The sequence below is a fragment of the Grammomys surdaster genome, unplaced genomic scaffold, assembly GCF_004785775.1.
Source record: "Grammomys surdaster isolate TR1022 unplaced genomic scaffold, NIH_TR_1.0 371, whole genome shotgun sequence".
NCBI lineage: Eukaryota > Metazoa > Chordata > Mammalia > Rodentia > Muridae > Grammomys > Grammomys surdaster.
The window spans coordinates 1,100,616-1,121,921 of record NW_021604790.1 but is presented as its reverse complement, the minus strand read 5'-3'; the positions used below and the strand labels follow the sequence as shown (position 1 = coordinate 1,121,921).

The 21,306-nt window shown below is 48.8% G+C and overlaps 1 protein-coding gene across 3 annotated transcripts in view; it reads right to left on the bottom strand.

Annotated features, from left to right (window-relative positions):
- Atp6v0a1 (ATPase H+ transporting V0 subunit a1) overlaps positions 1–21,306 on the bottom strand; it is a 55,127-nt gene that overhangs the window by 2,091 nt on the left and 31,730 nt on the right. For 2 of the 3 annotated variants that reach the window (XM_028780611.1, XM_028780612.1), the window contains exons 15-20: positions 18,822–18,940; positions 17,886–18,102; positions 17,245–17,352; positions 13,031–13,138; positions 5,828–5,945; positions 5,298–5,469 (exon numbers count right to left, since the gene is read on the bottom strand). In XM_028780611.1, the coding sequence (XP_028636444.1) occupies positions 5,298–5,469; positions 5,828–5,945; positions 13,031–13,138; positions 17,245–17,352; positions 17,886–18,102; positions 18,822–18,940 (842 nt within the window). Of the gene's footprint in view, positions 1–5,297; positions 5,470–5,827; positions 5,946–12,073; positions 12,092–13,030; positions 13,139–16,367; positions 16,443–17,244; positions 17,353–17,885; positions 18,103–18,821; positions 18,941–21,306 lie in introns of all 3 variants that reach the window. The other variant, XM_028780613.1, reaches the window with a different exon arrangement.

The following is a 21,306-nucleotide window of genomic DNA, read 5'->3' as shown; positions in this document are numbered from 1 at the left end:
GGTGGCTCCCAACCATCTGTAATGGGATCAGATGCCCTCTTCTGGTGTGTGACAGTGTACTCACATATATAAAATAAATCTTTAAAGAAAATAACATTTCAAATTTATTAGGAGGGGAGGTCAGAGGTCAAGCTTCGTGGAATCAGTTCTCTTCCACCTCTTCTGTGTTCGGGGGCCAAACTCAGGTCGCCAGGCTTGAGTGGCTGCACCTTTCCCACAGGCCCACCCTCAGAAAGCCGGCAGGAGAGTTTGCCTGGGTAAGTCTGTTTGTCCTAACATCTCATTCTCTCTGTCCTCTAAACACTGTAGTGGCCCAGAAAGCACAGTGTGACAGCAATAAGCTAATGAAGTCCCACCGATCCCTTCCTGCTAGGAGCTCACACAGCCCACCTCTCAGGGAAGCCTCCAGGTTCTGAGTAAACATACTCCCCCCTCCCCCTGCCACCAAGGAGAGGAGACTTGGGAGCAAATGTTGAAGGGGATCACTTCAGAGGAGGAAACTCTCAGGAAGGAAGGGGAGGCTGGTGGAGGGGAATTCTTCTTAAAGCAAAAATATTCTCCAACCTCAAAAACATCTGAGAAAGAATTCTTCTCTAGAGACTAAAGGGAAAACTAGGGCCTTAACTGTCTTCCCAGGCAGATCGGCAGCAGTCCCTGCTGGGCTTTGGGGCCTTTTCCTACCCAAAGGGGCAGGAAAAGTCAGGGTTGCCTGCCTGTTTCCTCCCGCACACTCCCCTGGACGGCAGCCCAGCAGCCAAACCACAACCAAATATGGGCAGAAACAGGCACGTGTGATTCAGAGAAAAAGGCCGAGCAGCTCTGGAACATAGTTTCCACTCGGCACCGTGTGACTCTTGCAAGAACACACAGGGACGGGACTGTGGCGGGCTCGAGGGGACGACGACAAAGGCATCAAGGCGCTTCACGGCCTGGAGACTGACCCAGCTCTACAGCCCAGCCTTCACTTTAGTTACAATGCGACAGTGGTGGGCAGGAGGAGGTGCCCAGTGGTGGATCAGAATCCCAGCTGCCCCTTCAGTTCCAGGGTGCCTGCTTGAGGACATAGCGTCAGTGCTATGGCCTCTCCTGTTGTGAGAAGTAGGGAGAAGCTGCAGAACTGATCCTATGGTTCCCCGCCCCCACATCCTGCAGGGGCAAGTCCCAGGCCCCAAGGGCTCCCAGGGAATGGAGTCCAGCAAAGGAGCTCTGAGCTAACATCAGCTACAGGGTTCCAGGGCCAGGGCCACCACTGCAGAGCTGGCTTCTAAGCCCTTCTTAAGTCCCAGCTGGCTCTGGGGGAGGGCAACTAGCCTCCTGCTTGCTCCTGCTCCCACTGGGTTTGAGTAGGCCTCACTCACATGTAGCATGGCTATTTCCCAACAACTGAACGAAGCTGTGCCTCTCTCTTTATTCTACACAGTTTAGCCCAAGAGTGCCGTCACGGGTCTCAACTCCCTGGCTGCTCGATCACAAAGTCAGACAATTCTAATTTCCAAACACGGCAAACAGATCCTGAGTTTTCCTTGGAAGATCAAGGGGTCCCAGCCTGTTCAGCAAAAGCCCTGCTTGCCTGTTTGGCTTGAGCCATGAAAGCTCTGCTGTGTGGGTCGATGGAGAAGACCCCACTGGGGCAAGCCAGCAGGAATTCAGGGCAGTCCTAACCAGGAACATCTTGGATCTTTTACATTTTGTTGTTTCCACAGTGTTTATGATATGTGCACGGACACACAGACACAAACACAGACAGACACACACAGACACACAAACACACACACACACACACACACACACACACACACACGAGGCCAGCATTTTGAGGTTATCTAGAGGTCAAATCTGACTTTACCTCCCACCCAGAGTCCTCACCTCAAGCTCCAAGTACAGAGATGGAAAACAATTTCCCTCTGGCCCCACCCTCTTCCCCCAGCCAGGGAAATGAGTGCTTCCTAAGAAAGAACAGACCCAAAGTTGCTTTGTGGGGTGAGATGTGCCAACTCCCGCAAGCGCTTGTGCTGTTCAGTTCTACTGAAATGAACCAACAACTCAAGAGTATCAGGACGGCAAATGGGCTTCTCTGTCACCTCTGCCAGCTTCAGCTCCTGGCAAAGGCCAGCCAGTAAGCCGTGGGGTGTGTGTGTGTGTGTGTGTGTGTGTGTGTGTGTGTGTGCACGGGGCTGAGGGGGCAGATATGAGTGCTCCTGCCATGGTCCATTCTTTTCAGGGCTAGGTGAAGGAAGAAGGGGTTGAGGGGCCTCTTCCCTTCCTGGTGGGGTGTGGTGGAGGGAGGCAGCTTTGGAAGAGGCCTGGAGCGGCTGCTTCTCGGCTCTGCCTCTACCGTTCACATTACCTGATGGCTTGGACATCAGACAACACTGTCAGCCTGGGACTACTGTCCCAGAGTTTTTATTTCAGTACCACAGCGTTCCTCAGGCCTGCTCCCCGGTCCTGTTTCACCAACTAGCATGGACAAGGATGGACTCTTGTCCCGTGACAACAGTCTTATGTATCATCTTGATGGCTGGTTACAACCAGATCCCTGCTTCCTGTCTAATCATGGTGGGGATGAATACCAAGCACACCTTCCATGGTAGGTGGGAAGAGACACGACCCAGGAGAAAGAAACTATATTTTCAAATGTCACTAACCTTATAACCTTCACAGATCTCAGACTAGTGGATTGTGTTATCAAATCAAATTAAAATCAAATGTTCTTCTCAATCCCACCAAAGAAACTCAGAACTTGTGTATCAGGGAAATGCCAGAGATGATGTGAGAGGCGTGAAGATGCTTGTGTCTGGTGTCAGGAATCAGCACCATTATCCCTGGACCGTTTCGGCAAGGGCTGTTCCCTTCTCTCACCAAAGGGCTATTGCTGCTCAGCTCCTTCCAGGTCTTGGCATACTTCTGCATTTGGCCAGTAGAGGGCGCCCAAGCACCAATTAAACTTGGTGGTGCCATGTCTGAGCAGCCACCTATCCCTCCAAAGCCAGGGTTTCGAAACCTGCAGGAAGCTTCCTCTGATTCTCCTCTTCTACTCAATACTTACACTAGCATACAGACAAATAATGTGAGACACGTATTCAAGCCAGTGCTTGCAGACTGCATAAGAGCATTCAGATGGCAGCACCGCCTCCTTCAGGGTCTCCCCATCCTCTACCAGCCTAAGATGTCTGTTTATGGGGCATGCAGCCAGGTCTGCCATGTGGCTACCGTCTTCTGTCTCCACATGAGACAAAGTCACACTCAGAGAGCTCAGGGTTAGCCACCAGTGAGGTCGGAACCTACTTCACACCACCATACCTCTTCACACCACCCTACCTCTTCACACCACCCTACTTCTTCACACCATCCTGTTTCACACCACCCTGTTTCACACTACCCTACTTTTTCACACCACCCTACTTCTCCACACCACCCTACTTCTCCATGTTCCTTTAGGAGAGTAGAGGAAGGCATACGGTCACTTAAAGGTCAAAGGTAAGCCTGTAATCACGGGGGATCTCGCAATAAAACATGGCATCCCAAACTGCCTCCGATCCTGACAAAAGTAAGACCCACGGCCAGGCAACCTCCTCACGACTGCTCTTGCCTTGTCGATCTGCCTGATGGTTCTGATCCAACCTTCATGGCTCCTCACCGTGCCCAGAGTGTGAGTGTACACACAACCAGGCTTTAACACAGGCTGCAATTAAGGAGAGGTGGGCACTTGATCTTCTCTCAAATCTAGAGCTCAGGAGACACAGATGTCAGCATGAAAGCAAGGGGGCCAAGAGGACGAGACAAAGTGAGTCACGGGGAGCTAGGTGCATGGACACTCCCTCGAAGGAGTGGCTGAGGAAGTACACTGCCACCCGCCCCGGCAGCTGGGAGCCTGGCTGATAAAGTGAAGAGAGGGTGCCAAGGCAGCAGCTGAAAGCATGCTGCACTCCCAACCTCCCAGGCTTACAGTAAACAAACCACTGGGTGCAGAGAAGTGGAGTCAGGAGGAGAGGCCAGCTCAGAGAGAACAGCTTCTGCTGAGGCAGCACAGGCTTTCTACAGCAGCTGTGGAGGGAGGACTCCAGCCCACCCCTAACATGCCTCAAGTCTCCCCAGAGCTTGTATAGCCAGGCGCAGGATCTTAAACTTGCAGTGCAGCCAGGGGAGGACCATGTGGGCCATGGAGGGGAGGCTTCTCAGGCCAGGGCTGTGCCAAGCCCTTCTGGAACCCTGAGGTCATCCACACCACCATCACCTCAGTCAGGGCTTTCTGAGTTCGTGATCCCTTCACAGTGTGGGGTCACCTAGAGCTTCCCAGGATTCTGGGATTAACCTTTCCCTGAAATGGGGAACAGGACACAAAGGAGCACAAATGGAGTCCCAAAGAGGCAGAGGCTTCCTGGCCTTTAGGAAATTACAGTTCAGGCACATTTAATAACTATTCATACAAAAATTATTCACTGTTTATCTGAAACTCAATCTAACTGAACATCCTGTAGTATTAAAGAATTCTTAAATTACAGAGTTGCTAGGCCTAGCAAATATGAATACGAGAGAAGTCTAGCAATGTGGCCCAGTGGGTTAAAGCATTTGCTATCAATCTCTTGGAACCACATGGTGGAAGGATAGAGCCAACCTTTGCAAGTTGTCCTCTGACCTCCAGATGTGTACACTTATACCCCAGACACACACACACACACACACACACACACACACACACACACGTACACACCTTTGGAAAAGCTGCTTTAGTGTACCTAGCATCCCACCAAGGCACCACTGGCACAGTGGCCCAGTAAAGGGACAGTTGGGATAGAGTATGCTCTAGAAGTTCCTGGATGGGATCCAGTCTAGTGCTCTAAAGGCAGGAGTCTCAGGCCAGAACAAAACAGAAACACCCTCACACAAAACGAACTGCTAGCCGTGCATGGTAGTTTTAGCCTATAATCCTAACACTTGAGAAGTTGAAGCAGGAGAATTGTGAGTTCAAGACCAGCCTAGCTATATAGTGAGACCCTGTCTAAACAAACAAACAAATAAACAAACAACAGCAAGACCTGTTACCACAACTCCTCCTCCACTTTAAAAGCACAATCAGAAGCACTGAGGAATACTGAAGCAAGGGGTGGGGCCTTTCTTTCCTGGAAGCCATGAGCCGAGCTGGGCTTTCCTGTGGCGCTTTTCTCAGGGTTCTGTGCCAGGGAAGGTGGGGGAAGGATACTGTGGTGAGAACTGGAGAAGGGACAGACTTCTGGTGCTAAGCAAGAGGATGGTCTACTCTTTGTGAGCAAAGGTGTGACTTGCCCCTGGCCACTCACCAGTGTAACCGCAACGCGTGGAGGAAGGCTGAGAGGCCCTCCATGATCAGCAGGATGGCCACGGTCAGAGTGGCAAAGGCGGCGAAGATGAAAAACAGCCCGAGACCCCCGGCCAAACTCCGGACGTGCAGGCCGATGTGGATCACCATGGTCCAAAGTACTTCCGAGAGCTCTGGGGTTCGGGGAGACACAAGGTGCAATTGAGTCTCACAAAAGGGCAGGGGTGTGGGTCTTGCAGTTTGCTCTTCCACCATTTCTGTGTTGAGTCCCTTGAGCCCTGTATCCCTGGCTGCTTTGGGCTGGGTCACTACAAACAGCTAGCTACCCTGAGTCCATGACACATGTTATGTACACTATTCTTGGAGACAGGAGCTGGATGGATTCCAGAACCTTCATGTGTCTCCGTGCTGAGGGAGCCCCACCACTCTAAGGGAGTTTCCAGGGAAGGAGAGGACTGGGGGGGGGGGGGGAGGGGAGGGAGGGGAAGGGGGAGGGGGAGAGGGAGGGAGACAAAGGGAGAGCACACTCACGTGCATGGGCCAGGCTGAGGGCCCAGAGCCGCAGGTACGATGCAGTGTTGGAGATGCAGCCCAGGCAGAACTCAATGGTGTGGATGGCCTGGTGGACCATGGTGTCGCCAAAGTCAAACTGGCATGGGAGGAAACCACAGAGGGGATGATCAGGCGAGGAGGGGAGTACGCAGGAGCTGAGTGGTCCCGGAGCCCTCGCCAGGGCAGGGATTACACTTCTCATAGCTGACCTCTCACCTGTAGAGGGGCTGAGTACTGGTGTCGTGTTGCTTGAGTGGCGATTTCAGCAATGACTTCCCCAGAAATCCTTCCTGGCCTGGCTTCCAACTGGGCACCCTGATACCTATCAATAGCTACACTGTGTCTTTTCTTCCTCCCTCCCTCCCTTCCTTCCTTCCTTCCTCCCTCCCTCCCTCCCTCCCTCCCTCCCTCCCTCCCTCCCTTCCTTCCTTCCTTCCTTCCTTTCTTTTAAAAGACAGAATTTCCCTATGCAGTTTCAGGCTGATCTTGAACTTGGAACCCTATCTCCTTGGCCTCCCTTGGGCCGGTTTCACACAGTGTGGGTCACTGCATCAGGAAATGTCTATCTTTTGGTTTGGTTTTGGAGATAAGGTTTCTCTATGTAGCCTTGACTGTCCTGAAACTGGGATTAAAGGTGTGCACCACTACCACCCAGCTGCGTGTGTGTGTGTGTGTGTGTGTGTGTGTGTGTGTAAGACTGTACCTGCATGTAGGTGAATATGCAGTGTCCTTGGGGGGTCTAGAAAACGGAGTTGGCTTTCTGGAAATGGGGTTACAGGTAGTTGTGAACCACCATGTTGGTGCTGGGAATGAACCTAGGTCCTCTGGAAGAACAGCAATCTCTCTGGCTTCAATGTGTGTCTTTTCTTTCATACAGGGTCTCACTATAGTCCTGACTACTCTGGAACTCACCTTGTGGATCAGGCTGGCTTTGAACTCAGAGATCTGCCTGCGTCTGACTCCCAAGTGCTGGCTTTAGTGGCGTGTGCCACCATGCTCATCAAACTGTGTGTCTTTTTTTTTTTTTTTTTTCAAAGATTTATCTTCCTCATGTATGTCTGGGTACCATGTGCATGCAGTACCTGCAGAGGCCAGAAGAGGGCACCAGAACCTCTGGAATAGGAGTTGAGAGACTGTGAGCATCCAAGCAGGGTGCTGGGAATTGAACCATGGTTCTCTGGAAAAGCAGCCAGCGCTCTTGACCACTGAACTCTCTCTCTCCAGGTCCACACTGTGTATCTTTTTGGGGGAGAGGAGGGTTGTTTTTTCAAGACATGGTTTGGGTAGCTCTGGCTGTTCTGTAGACTCACTCAGTAGACCAGGCTGGCTTTGAACTCAGAGTTCCATTAGCCCGTAAAGGTGTGAGCCACCACCTCTGCTATATTGTACATCTTTTTTATATTTTTAATTTTTTTTCATTTTTCCAGACAGGGTTTCTCTATGTAGCACTGGCTGTGCTGGAATTTACTATGTAGACCAGGCTGGCCTTGATCTCACAGAGATCTGCTTGCCTCAGCTTCCCAAGTGCTGGAATTAAAGGGGTGCGTCACTACCGCCAGGCCACACTGTCTTCAACAATTTTTTTCTCTCCCTGGTGGGCTCTGATCTCCACAGTGGGGCATACCGAGTCAAAAAACCCACTGTATTATTATTTTTCCTGTTTCTGGGATTAAATACCCTGACAAAAGCAACTTAAAAGAGACAGGGTTATTTGGCTCACGGTTCAGAGTACAGTCGTCTTGGTGACAGAGTGCACTGAGTGAGTGCACATCTGTCGGCTTTCCCCTCCCTTCCTTCCGTGCAGGGCCCACGCCCAGGAATGATGCCACTTGTTTTTAAACCCTGTCTTCTCACCTCAGTTAACTGAACTGCAATAACCCTCTCGGAGGCATGGCCCGAGGCTTATCTCACAGGTGACAGCGGATGTTGTCAAGTTGACAGTTAACATTAACTGTCACTGCACTGCACTCATCCAAGTGGCCTGGCCCTGCCAGTGGCCTGGCCCTGCTGATCCCCACCTTACAGCGGAGCTCTGGGCAGATTCTGCTTGGACTATGGCGAGGGCAGACAGGGAGCTACCAGGCAGGAAGCTGTTTGCAAACTGAGCACTGCAAGCCTCCTAACTTCCTCCTCCCAGTCTTCTGAGATCTAGACGACTTCCTTCTCTGACTTCTGAGAAGATCACCAGGAGAAATTTTTGCCAAAAGTACACAAATTTCCCACATGAAGAGCTAGTTGGGAAATACTGTAGGTGTGGCTGGCTTGGTGGCTTGATGGCTTGGTGACTCCTGCTGTAATCCCAGCACTGAGGAGGCTGAGGTGGGAGGACCGTGAGGCTGAGGAGAACCTGGACAACAGAATAAGACTATGTCTGTAAAAAGCAGTAACAAAACAAGTATGTTGGGGAGCCAGGACAGCTCAGCTGGGACACTTGCCCAGCCTGGTTCAATCTGACTTTTTGTATCGAATAAAGGGAGTGGGGGTGGGGTGGAGCTCAGGATCTGGAGGTTCTTAGGAGTTTTTAGGAGCAGTTTTCTGAACTTGTATGTTCTAGAAGGCTCGGGTGGAGAAATAAAAAAAACTCCACCACAGATCAAGCCACACTTTTCTTTCTGACATTGTCTCTTGGAGAGCAGCACAGCACGGCTCTCAGCCTTTGGGCTCCTGAGGCTCGGGCAGCTTCTGCTGTCTTTATGTCAGGGCCTGTCATATGCTATAGCTTCTATACTGTATTAGGGGGCTGCATTGGCAAGCCGTAAGGGTAGGGCCAGTAGGAAGAGGGGCCACTTCCAGCAAGCTACCTTGGGGAATGCCTCATGTCCAGTCATCTCTGTCTAATCCTGTGAATTTGTGGACTTTTCTGTCTTACTCTGAAAATGAGTGGCCCTTGTTACCCTGAGCTACCTCAGTCCTGCAATGCAGAACTCTTTCCAATGCAGGCTGCATGAGCTAATGCAAAAGAAAGCCTGGCGCTCTAAAGAGACCTGGCCTTTATCCCTGGGCTCAGTAAAAGGATGGTGATTTCAGTGTTTTCACTTCATTCAGCCCAATTTTCTCTCATTAAAAAGGAGAACCGAGGTCAGGGTATACTGTGTGAGGAAAAAAAAGTATTTTCAATAAAAGGAAAAAGTGAAATAAAGGAGACCTAGGTATAGCTGTCGACACCTATGATCCCAGCACTTGAAAGGTAGATGCAGGAAGGTGAAGAGCTCAAGGCCATCCTTGGCTACGCAGTGAGTTCTAGGCTAGCCTGGGCTACAGGAGACATTGTCTCCATGTCTATCCTGGAGGAAAGAAAAGAAGGGGAAAACCTTCACTTTCAGGCAATAACTTTGCTTTTTCTTTTCTTTCCTTCTCAGCTTCCTGGGAATGTTTTCTCAGGAGGGATGAGAATTAAGGGAGAAATGTATTCCCGAATTTGGAAGGAGTTGCCCTTCGCCTAGCACAAGCATCTCTGCTGTGACAGCAGGCCCCTCTCTCCATCTGTGCTCTCTCCCAGCTTCTCTCTGTCCTAAGCCCTGGCTCTCACCCTTTGTCCTCCAGAATGGCTTTTCTAAGGGAGGTGGCGACACTGTCTCCCAGTGGTTACATCTGACAGTCACTGTGCCCCTGACTGCACTCTGTGGCACCTGTCACTGCAGCCACCCCCCCCCCTCCTTTCCCACAGAGATGCTTGTTGCCTCTTGGCCTTCCTCCTCTCTGACATTCCTTCCTCTGCATCATGTCCTTCCATGGAGTCATGGCCTCGCCCCTAAGTCTTTTCTGTAGGACTGACATCGCCACACGGAGAACCCCAGGGGTAACTAATTCTCCAGCAAACATTCCCATCTCTGTGCTGCCCATCCTCCACCTCTGTGCTGCTCGCCCTTGGCTAGCTATGCTGTCTCCTGATGTGCCACAGGCCTCCAGACTCAGCATCACTGATTGAAACACAGCAGCCTGTCCTCTGGTCCCACCAAGATGATGCTTGCTATTCCATAGCCAAGTCAGGGCCTTCCCTTCCACCCCGCCTCCCCAGCATGAGTGACTTAATTCACTTTAAGCTATCCAGTCCTTTACTAAATCACATCACACCACAGGATGTCCCTGCCTCCAGGCTGTGCCCTCTCCCTCTCCCTGTCTCTACAGCTCTACCCACGGGGTTTCAGCAGCAGGGCCTGCACACCTCTGAGCTGCTTGTTGCCAAAATAAGACAACTTCTGTCACTCTCTGCCAGCCCCTCCTCTCATGAGTCCCCAGCTCCCACCTCAAAGCTGGACCACTCCTGAGCATGAGCTGAGCCTGTAGACCTGCATCTTTTTTAACACTGTGGATGGTGGGGGGTCTGCCCCTCTTCCCCTCTCCCTGCTCCAGACACTCCTGCTCAGCCAGCATCAGCCCAGGAAGAACCTAAGGGAATCCTTTCCTGCTCTCTTTCCAATTCCCCCCAGCGCCTGCCAGGTGCCCTTCTGTGCTCCCAAAGCGTCCCGGGCACACATCCAGCATGGTGTCTGTCAACAGACCAGGTCCCTACCTTGTCTGGACGATCTCTCCATTTCTATGGCACCATACAGTGCTTGACACACTGAGGGTGCATGACTGGCAGACGGGTGGGTGAGCGTGGATGAGTTGACACACTGAGGGTGCATGACTGGCAGACGGGTGGGTGAGCGTGGATGAGTTGACACACTGAGGGTGCGTGACTGGCAGACGGGTGGGTGAGCGTGGATGAGTTGGTGAAAGAGGAGGTGAGAAGACACAGTGGGGGAGGGGCCACTGACCCTTGTTGAATGGTTACAGCCTTCAAAGATTTCCCAGATATCAGCTAGTCTGGATCTGGTTTGGGCCTGGACTAAGTGCCTTTGAGGGCACAGTTGCCCTGCCTGGAATAAACACAGGTTTACACCCAAGCAATGTGGGGAATTATGGGGGTTCGCTGCACTGCTTCTCAAGACTCTTTTGTTTGAAATCATTACAAAAAATACCAGTTTTCTAATTTTGGCTGTGGGGAATCAATGCTGGAAATAGGCAAAGTTATGACCGTGGCAGAAGCCAGGAAGAGGCAACTTCCTTAGTGTGTTTGGGGCCAGAGAATGGGAAGACTGCACAGGAGCCCCATCTTCTGGATTGTCCCACTCCCGGGGACATGGCTATCTGGGACACTGGCAGATAGCTGACTACATCAGGTAGACATTTGGAGAGCAGTATTGCTGGAGGTGGTGATACAGGTAGAGGGCCAGGCTCCTCAGCAACATGGAATCCCATTCACCCCCCATCCCCTTCAGCCATGCCAGGCAGCTTAGCCAGCAAAGGTTGTTGATGCAGGCAAGGGAAGTCTCTCCAGCCATCAGGGAGACCAAGCACTGCCTGTTTTGACACAGAACAGCAAAGGTTTTCCCGCAGTCATGCACTGTCCCTTGGAGAGACCAGGAGAGGGAAGGGAACAGTTCACAGGTACAGGTTTGTTAGAGAGAAGTTTAGGGGAAAGGTGCAAACAGTGCAGAAAGGTCGTTTAAAACCTATCTCAGAGCGTGAGTGTTGGTAAATGAATTGCTGCTGAGCTACGAGGCCTGGTACTCTAGACATGGTCTGAGCATTTAGCATCTTTTCCGATCTGTTATCCTTCATGGACTTAACATAGAAGGCCTTTCATGCAGATGGATTTCTTTTCCCTGCATGTACCTGAGAGGCAAAGCTCATCTGGAAGGCTGTTCACTTCTCAACCAGGTCATGTGGAGCTAAGACTGACTCCAAGCAAGGGTCCTGTGGCCCTAAGTTGAAGTACCACCAAGCCGATGAGGGCAGCAGGAGAGGCTGCATCTCAGACAGGAGGAAGGGTAAGCTTTGCTTGCAGGCACTCAGAGGAGCAGGGTGAGGACCACTACCCCTGGTGGCAGAGCAACCAACACATTACAGGAGAGGAAGGTGGAGACCCCTGGGACTTAACCCCAGAGGCAGTGACTTCAAGAATGCCAGTATAGACATTACTTGCAGCTCCTTCCAAGCTAGTTTCAGACGTATTAGATCAGCAGTCAACAACACAAGGACAGAGGTGACCGACACGAGATGCAGTTAATGGAGATGAACTGTTTCGGAATGCAGGCTCACAAATTGGTTAGCCATGGCCAGTGAGATGCGGGATGCACGGCGTCATGTGCGTGGCCCCAGGGTGCAGAGGGGGGGACAGAGTGAGCACAAGGATGGGAAGAGAGAAGCCCCAGATAGACATGAAGGCTCGGGTCTTACCACTTCGTCCTCGGTAGGCTTGAAAACACAAATTCACACTTAGTGGGAAGCCGTGCCACACACAAGGTTACAAGCTATGAGCACGCATTTCTGACTATTTGGGGGCAGGATTGTTAACGGGGATAATGTGTCGGAGGCACTCTTCCTTAGCATACACATAAAGGGAAATCACAGAATTAAGATATGGATTTTTAAAAGGCACCCCAACTCTTACAACTAAAAAAAAAACACACACACACATACATAAAAAAAAAACCAAAATTATAGTTAGAGTGGCTAGACTGAAAACAGCCTCAGTCCCATGCTCGCTTTTGCTTAAAAAAACAAAACAAACAAACAATGACTAGGTGAGAGTTACTCGTTCCTTTTGCGGGCATTACACCACGAATGCTCGAGCAAGGACAATGAATTTTAAATCGCTGAAACTGGAAGTAGGGTCAAAAAGAAAAGCTAGCCTGGCCTGATTCTTCTCAATCTAAAAAGAAGACAGACAGCAAAATTTAAAAGCTCTTGAAAAACCAACAAAAACCCCTGGATCAAGAACACATGGATGGGGCAGGCCTCAAAAAGAAACACTGAACACAGCTGCTAGGCAGTGTGGGTGCAGGCTCTTGGGATTGGAGAATGAAGAAGCTATCCTGAAGGCTCCCATGCTTCTGGTTACCAAGAGGTGAGATGCTAGGCGCTGCCTGGGTGGAGAACAGTTAGCAACTGAGGTTACATGCAGTGCACCACAGACCCGAGGAACTCAAGAAGAGCAGAGCGAAGCCATGTGGGCTCTGTGGCCACAGATTAGAGCAGGCCCCACAGGGCAGGCTGCAGCATCCTAAGCAGGCCTGACAGCAGCCGGTCATTAGTAGTTTTGTTTTTCAAGTTGATGATTGAATAAAGCCTCGTAGGAAACAAGACTAGAGCTGCCCAAGGTAAGGAGAGGAAGCCCACGCCACCGGCTCTTACCTCTTCTGCGTCCTCGGAATGGGTGGAGAGCTGGTCATGCTGAATAATTTCAGCATCCTCCTCTGTCGGTCCGTTGCCCACCCTGATCCCACCAAAGTTGAGAGTTCCCTACACAGACGAACAGAAAGAGCAGTATTTGCCTGGGCTTTAATGTGGCACTCTGTGAGGTGGGGAAGGGCGATGGTTAGTACATACGATCCTCAGAAAGGCATACATCCTATCGACAGAAGCAATGCCACCAAAGGGACAAGCTATGTAAAAACAAGTAGCTGTCCCACCCCAGCCACCACCACCACTCTGAACCCCACAAGTGGCAGCCTGCCTTTTACTACCTCCTCCGGTGACACCAAGACAAAGCAACCTTGCCTTGGTCAATGCTAACAGAGTTCTGTGTGAGTGAGAAGCTGAACACGAACACTCCCTCACAGTGAGCACAGCTGATCTGTAAAGTCTGAGAGGGCCCGAGCATTGCTGGAACCGAAGATGAGACTTCCTGAGTGTGGTGTGGGGGTAGGGAGGGCAGTGGGTGACACGATGACTGTACCCTGCTCTGACAGACTTTCAATAGGAGCCCAAGGGTTCCAGCAACATCTACCAGAAATATACCAGGCCTGTCTAGGAACAGAGAGCTTCCCAAGGCCTTGGAAGAAAAAACCAAAACATCACAACATCATAACAGCCACTCATCTGTGACTAAAGAATTCTGAGTTTTAAAAACCATAAAGTAAGGCAGAGACCCCTTTCCATCAGAGGGTTCTGGCAGAGTGAAAGGGGTTTAGGAAGCAGCTCCTGGACCACTTCCTATGGGTTCTATCAACCCAAAGCTGGAGGACTGTCTCCCTGCAGCATGACTGCTCCAGTAAGCTAGACAACATGGAAACAGAGCTGGGAACGTCCCTGTGGCTCCCCTCCTGAGCTTCAACTTTTTGGCACCTCTTTTACTACGACTCACGGGCCAGTTCAGACCCCGGGGTTTATGTGGTAGGGTCTGCTTTTCTTGTAGTGGCAGTCCTACAAGGCTCATAGGAAAGGACACAGGAGGAGCTCTATGGAAGCTACCTTGTTGTTGTTATTGTTTTTTGAGACAGGGTTTTTCCTGTGTAGCCCTGGCTGTCCTTGAAATCAGAGATCTGCCTGCCTCTGCCCAGGACTAAGGCATGCGCTACTACACCCAGCTGGAAGCTACACGCTCAATAGATTCTCAAATGCTATCCCCAGAAAGTATAGACTCAGTATGTCTGGAGAAGGGTACAGGAAAGCACTGCTGAGAAATGATATACTCGCTGTGATGGGCATACCAAAATACAAAATGCACTGACCCCTGGAGATTCAACAGTCCCAATGCCAGGACATCTACGTCTACAAAATCCAGTAGGACACATCCGCATCAGGACACCCTCTGCATCATTGTTTATAATAGCAAAGAACTGGAACAGTTACCGGATGTATCTTCAATAGTGCTTGTGGCATATCCCGCGGATTCTAGGCAATGTTAGGTACCGTAAAAGGATTGGCAATCTCTAAGAAAACAACTCTATTAAGAAACACTGAGAAGCAGAAGATTGCGTCAGTTTAAAACAGGTCCTGAGACATCCCTTCTAGGTGTACACATATGTTTACAAGTGTCTCCACAGATGACAGACATGTGCTGAAGGCAAAGCCTCTACCTTATAGCAATGTCCTGGAGGAGGATAGTGGGGGTACTGAGGCTTCTTAGTTAGTACAAGAGTTCTCCAGCCAAAATGTATCCATTGCTTGCTTGCTCTTTCTCCCTCTCCCTCTCCCTGTTCAGTGAGGGTCATGCATGGAATTATAGGCCACTTTACTTTTTTTTTTCTTCCTCTCATCTCTTTTAATACCAATGTTCAAAGTTTACTAGGTGATTCAGAACTGGGAAGCACTAAGCACTTCCAGGTCAGGCTCAAATAACCCCCTAACTACCTTTAAAAGGAGGGCTCTAAGCATTATAAAGGGCACAGGGGAGACGCCATTGTATCTTGGCCTGGGTCATACAGGGTACAGGAGGAAAGCTTCCAAATTCAAAATTCCCAAAACAAAGTCCATTTCCCTAAGATTTTCCTAGCCAGCAGAAGAGGTGAGAACAGACAGGTTAGACCTCCCAGGCAGACTCTAATGAGTTCCCTGCAGGCTCAGGGAACAAGAGTTACAGGAAAGAGATGAGAGACATCAGCAAAGACAAGAAAAGAAATGCTGAGCTGTGACAATGCCACTTACAAGGACAACCGAGGAGTCAGAAGCAGGACAGGAGCAGATCTGTGCTCACAGCCTCGGCCCCTGGGCTCAAGGGTTCAGGGTCCTTCTTGGAGTGTGGTCATCCTGGCACTGTTGGGCTGCTCTCCAGAGACTCAGCTCCAGATCAGTGGCTAAGCAGTACGAGAGCTTCCAGACGAGGGTTACTATGGAACTTAGCGTGGAAGATGGAGCCACACTTAACGGCACCGAGAGCAATGCCGAGCAAATGAGAAAATGATGTGGAAAGAAAATCAATGCTGGGAAGTACGGTCTTCAACTTGGAAATAATTTCACATGGCAAGATTAAAGTTTCATCTGGCATAAACATGCATTGTTTCCCTTAAAGCAGTGCATGCTAACAGAATAACCCTGACGAGCAAGACTGAAAATCTCCGATGCTGGGCTACATAGACACAGTGCATTCTAAGATTCTGCTGAAATGATGTCAGATGTCTGACATTCAAAGTGCTGTCACTGAATTGTAAGTTAGTATAGAAGAAGGGAAGGTCTAGGCAGATGGCTCTGGTGGCTATGACAGATGTACAGCATGCAGGGGGGCTCAGGAAAACAGCTGAGCACACAAGGCCTTCTGTGACCTTCTCTGAAGAAGGCAAGTCATGACTGAACCCCCCAGCAAACAATGACAAGTATCCCTTAAAGAAGGGCTTGCAAGTACAGAGAACAGAGACATCAATGGAAGAGTTTGAGCCCTGCCTGTCTCCATGCTGAAAACCCACCCCACACGTGATCACAGGATACCGACAAAAAAGTGGATGCGCCCAAAGCTGCCGTCTTAGAGTGAGATGATGGGACTCAAAGAGGGGACACAGTGACCACTTGGCTTCGAAGGTAGGACTGTACTTACACATCCAAACAGAAACTTAGTAGGCCAATGGTAAAGATGATACCTGATCTATTTCCAAGAGGTAGACGGCTCCTCTGTCATGGTCTCAGTGAGCAACAAGGCCACCCTTCTTGATAGCACATGTCCCACACTCTCAAAAGCATTAAAAAAGAATTCGGCTGCACTGTCTGCCACCTCTTTAAACAAACATTTTTGCTTTGCCGGAGTTAAGTGACTCACTGTTGCAGCCGGTGCTGCCTCTAGTCCCTGTTGGCTCGGGGTTGGTGTGACTGGGGCCTCCACGGGTTGCCCTTCCTGATAGTGAGTGGGAGAAAAGAAGGGAGAAGAGAACGAGAGAGGGATGGGGAGGGGAAGGAGAGACGAATGGAGGGCACATGAAAGGATGAAGATGGTCAGAAAAGGGAGAAGGAGGGTCTTGTAACTCAGCTGCTCTCCAACGGAGGGGTCATCTCACAGCCACGGGGATCATGCAACAAGATCTCTTGGGTTTTCCCGGGCAATGCAGTAGGTAAGCATTATTGGATAGCCAGAAATTACACGCAATATCAAACATTTGGCAAGCTTAACTTTGTGTGTATGTGTGTAGAGTGGTATACACACATATGTTAAGTAAACATCTGTGTGTGCATCTGCTGCTTCTTAAATGAAGAAGAAGAAAAAAATCTGTGTGCTTTAAATCAGACCCTTTCCCAGGTGTTTCAGTTGGTGAAAGTGTCACAGTCTCATTTTAAAAGAAAACTGTCTTTGTGTCAGTCCTGCGGCTGCCCAGGCAAACCACATGAGTGAGCTCACTGTCTGCGGCTCTTCTAACCTTGCTTTGACAGATGCAGCATCTAGATGGGCGGGCCCAGGGCTGGACTTTGCTGTGGAGAGTGTGAGAAAATTCACAACCAGGAAAGGTAAAAACATATGATTTATTCTCTCCGATCCAGGTGTCTGAGCAACAAATATGTAGTTCTCTGACATGGCAGGCCCAGTGTTCATGCTCATAAGGAACAGAATACATGCACGTGTGCACAGTTAATTACATCCCCTACTGCCTCGATCTTAAACAAGGAAACAGTCTAGTAACCTGCAGTCATAGAAACACACTCACCAGATGCTTCTTCCTCAGGTACTGATGGCGAAGGATCAGCGGCTTGAACAGCAGCATCCAAGGGACACAGAGCATCGCCACCACTATAAGGAAGCACTGAATTCCTTTCTGCGAAGTAAGAAACAGGAAAGTCACTAATCAAACAGAGTGCTTCCAACAACAGCACAGATGTCCCCCATACAATATATTCTTATTGGTCTACGAGTATTATCTGTGTTCTCTAAATAATGAGGAGGCACCACGACAAACCCAGTAACTATCTCATCAAATGGTAGTTCTAAATTATGCCCCCTTTACTCTTGTAATTGTTTGAGACAGGATCTTGCTATGTAGCTCACTAGGTAGCCCAGGCTTGCCTAGATCCTCCCGCCCCAGCCTCCTGAGTGCTCAGATTACAGGCCTGGGGCACTTAGCCCTACAAATTCTATCCTTTATAGCATGGAATCATTAACGAACTGTCCCGAGCTAAGAGGTACAGGGGAGTGGTTTGACTCTATGGTACTATATAGTTCGTACGATATAGGGGTACAAACTGAAAACCAAGTATTACAAAACAATCTAGGCTTTTTTCAGGTCAGAGTTACATGGGGCTTTGTGACCTGGGTAGCCACCTACAACACCTCTCCTCGGGGCTGACATACCTGTCCAGAATACAGCATTGCATCACCAGACTCTGGGTAGGAGAAGAGGAACATGTTTATGAAATGGATCAGGAGGCTTGGGGCATTCCTAGACGAGTGGGCATCGTAGGCTGTCCACTTGTAAAAGATAAGGATGACCAGGTAGCCAAACAACGAGGACATGAAGATTATCTCAGGAATAAAGCCAAAGTAGATGTTCAGGGGCTTCTTGAAATAGCTAAGAAGGGAAAGAGAAAGGACATGAAGAACGACAGGCCTATGGCACCCTGCACTGACCGGAGCGCTCGATAGGTTTGTCCACACACTGTTTCCTCAGCTCTGTCAGCATGACATTGAAGCAACAGACAGAGCACTGGAGACAACAGAGACAACTCTTCCAAACTTCTGGGCCTCGAATGGCTCCCGAGCCACCTACACCACTCTCTAAGGAAGTACCTGGAAGACCTAATTATATAGACACACTTTGTAATTTTGTATGAATTACAGATTAAGGAAGGAAAAATGGGGTTGGAGAGATGGCTTATCAGTTAAGAGCACCTACTGCTCCTGCAGATGACCCAAGTACAAAGTCCTAGAACCCATGTCAGCCAGCTCACTATCATCTGTAACTCCAGCTCCAGGGGATCTGATGCCTCTGGCCTCTGTGGGCACCCACACACATGTGCACATAACCACCACATACACACAGTTACAAATAAGAATTCACTAAATCACAAGAAAATTGCTGCATCCTTTTTCAAGGGTCTTCTTTTATACCTATAATCAGATAAGGAACTAATATGAAGCGTCATTTAAGACCGTGAGGCTTGTACAATACAGATTGCTTCTACAGTATAGACTGGAGTCCTGAGTTGCTGATTCTTTTCCAAAGCTGTGCTCTCTTTAGGCAAAGGTGTCACCTGACTAACGTATGATGACAGGGACAGAGGGACTCACATATGGTTGAAAAGGCTCAGGCTGACTCCAAACAGCATGTGGGTGATCCCAAGAATAACAGACATCTTCATCTTGAAGGAGTTGAGGAAGGTCAGCTTGTTGGTTGCAATGTTCCAAATCTGTTACAAAGACAGGAAACTAGAAGGTACTACACAAAGAATTCTCAAGTGAGAAAACACTATGCATCTGCCTAAAGAATACCCTTTCTATTGAAAAGTCGAAGCAACTTATTCAAATAAAGATGATACTAAACCAGATGTTTATGTACCTATCAGTCAGCTTTGATCATTCCCATCAGTTTATTTGATTTGATTTGATTTGATTTTTTTTTTTGAGACGGGGTTTCTCTGTAATAGCTCAGGCTGTCCTGGAACTCCCTTGTAAACCAGGCTGGCCTCGAACCACCACCTCCACTTAAAGGCATGTGTCACCGCAGCCTGCTTCATTCTTGTCAATTTAAAGACGTGGCCAACCTCTTTTCCACATACTCTCTCCCCACTTGCATATTACTTTGAGATAAAGCTGAAATAACCTAGTGTTTTACTTATAAATATGTCAGTATGGATCTCTAAAAGGTAAAGACTTCTTTTAAAAACATGACTACAATACAGTCAGCATATCATAAAAGTATCAACAATGATTGCGTATGTGTGTGTGCTGTGTGTGAGTAGTCTGTGTATGTGTGGTCTGTGTGTGTGTGTGCATGTGTGTGTGTGTATGTATATGTGTGTGTGTGTGTGTCTGTGTGTGTATGTGTGTGTCTGTGCTAGAGTCTGAAGCCAGGGCTTTGTACATCTTGTATATACTGGGCAAGTGCTATACTAAGAAGCTAAGCCCCCAGCACTTCTAATGCTTTCTATCTCCCCAGTGTGTAGGGATTACAGGTATGTGATACCATGGCTGGACCATGACTGGATACTTTTTAAGTATTAGCTGGGGAGTGAAGAGAGGAATCAGTTGTTTAGTAATATTTGTTGTTCATCCAGGGGACCTGGTTTCAATTCCCAGCACCCACGGGGTGACTCACAACCATCTATAACTCTGGTCCTAGGGTGTCTAACGTCTGGCCTCCTCAGGTACCACATTCATGTGATGTACAGACAAGGAAAAGCACCATACACAGTACATAGAAAAATAAAGGCAAACCCACAAGTATCACCTGGCATAGCTCTTGTCACATAAGAAGTTTTGTTTTGGTTTTTTTTTTTTTGAAGGCAGGGTTTCTCTGTGTAGCCCTGGCTGCTCTGGAACTCATTCTGTAGACCAGGCTGTCCTAGAACTCAAAGATCCACCTGCCTGTTTCCTGAGCACTGGGATTAAATGTCTGCATCACCACTGCCTGGCTCACATAAGAATTCTTGCTACATTGCTGGGTTCTTCTGTGTTCCCTTATGGAGCCATCAAGACACATGGCCTAAATGAAGGTTTCACAGATTTTTTTTTTCAAACCCCTTTCTGTCTCAGAAGTGTGACACTACCCTTATTAGATAGGTATATAACTAGGCTGGGCAATTAAACACTCAAGCAAAGTGAATCATAAACTTATTTTGAAAACAATTTTGGTAATAATTTATTAAAGAAGAAAGCAAGTTAATACAGCAATGAATTGGGTGTGCTTATTTTTAGATAAAGAATTAAATCCTAGGGCTGGAGAGATGGCTCAGCGGTTAAGAGCACTGACTGCTCTTCCAGAGGTCCTGAGTTCAATTCCCAGTAACCACATGGTGGCTCACAACCATCTGTAATGAGATCTGGTGCTCTCTTTTGACCTGCAGGGATACATGCAGACAGAACACTATACACATAATAAATGAATTTTTTAAAACTTAAAAAAAAAAAAAGAATTAAATCCTAGACTAGCCATAGCGGCACATCTCCGTAATGCCAACACTTAGGAGGTAGAGGCATGAGAAGTTCAAGGCCATATTCCACTACACTATGAGTTTGCAGACAGCCTGGGCTATGTGAGACCCTGTCTCAAAAAAACAAACACAAGAGTTAGATCTTGCCGGGCGGTGGTGGCGCACGCCTTTAATCCCAGCACTTGGGAGGCAGAGGCAGGCGGATTTCTGAGTTCAAGAGTTCAAGGCTAGCCTGGTCTACAGAGTGAGTTCCAGGACAGCCAGGGCTACACAGAGAAACCCTGTCTTGAAAAACTCAAAAAAAAAAAAAAAAAAAAAGAAAGAAAGAAAGAAAGAAAGAAAGGAAGAAAGAAAAGAAAAGAAAAAAAGAGTTAGATCTTGACTGAGAACTTGATGCTGTCTGGTGTAAAGCATCTGTAACATTTTTCAGACTCAATCGATAGTCTAACTTTATGACTATCGCCCTAGAATGCTGCTCTGGCAGGGGTACATAGGATAAAATTGCAGAAGTATATTTAGGCTCATTGCAAAAACTGTTGGAAATTCTGTCCTAATTTCATGCAAGATTCCTTTAGTTCTCTCTCTCTCTCTCTCTCTCTCTCTCTCTCTCTCTCTCTCTCTCT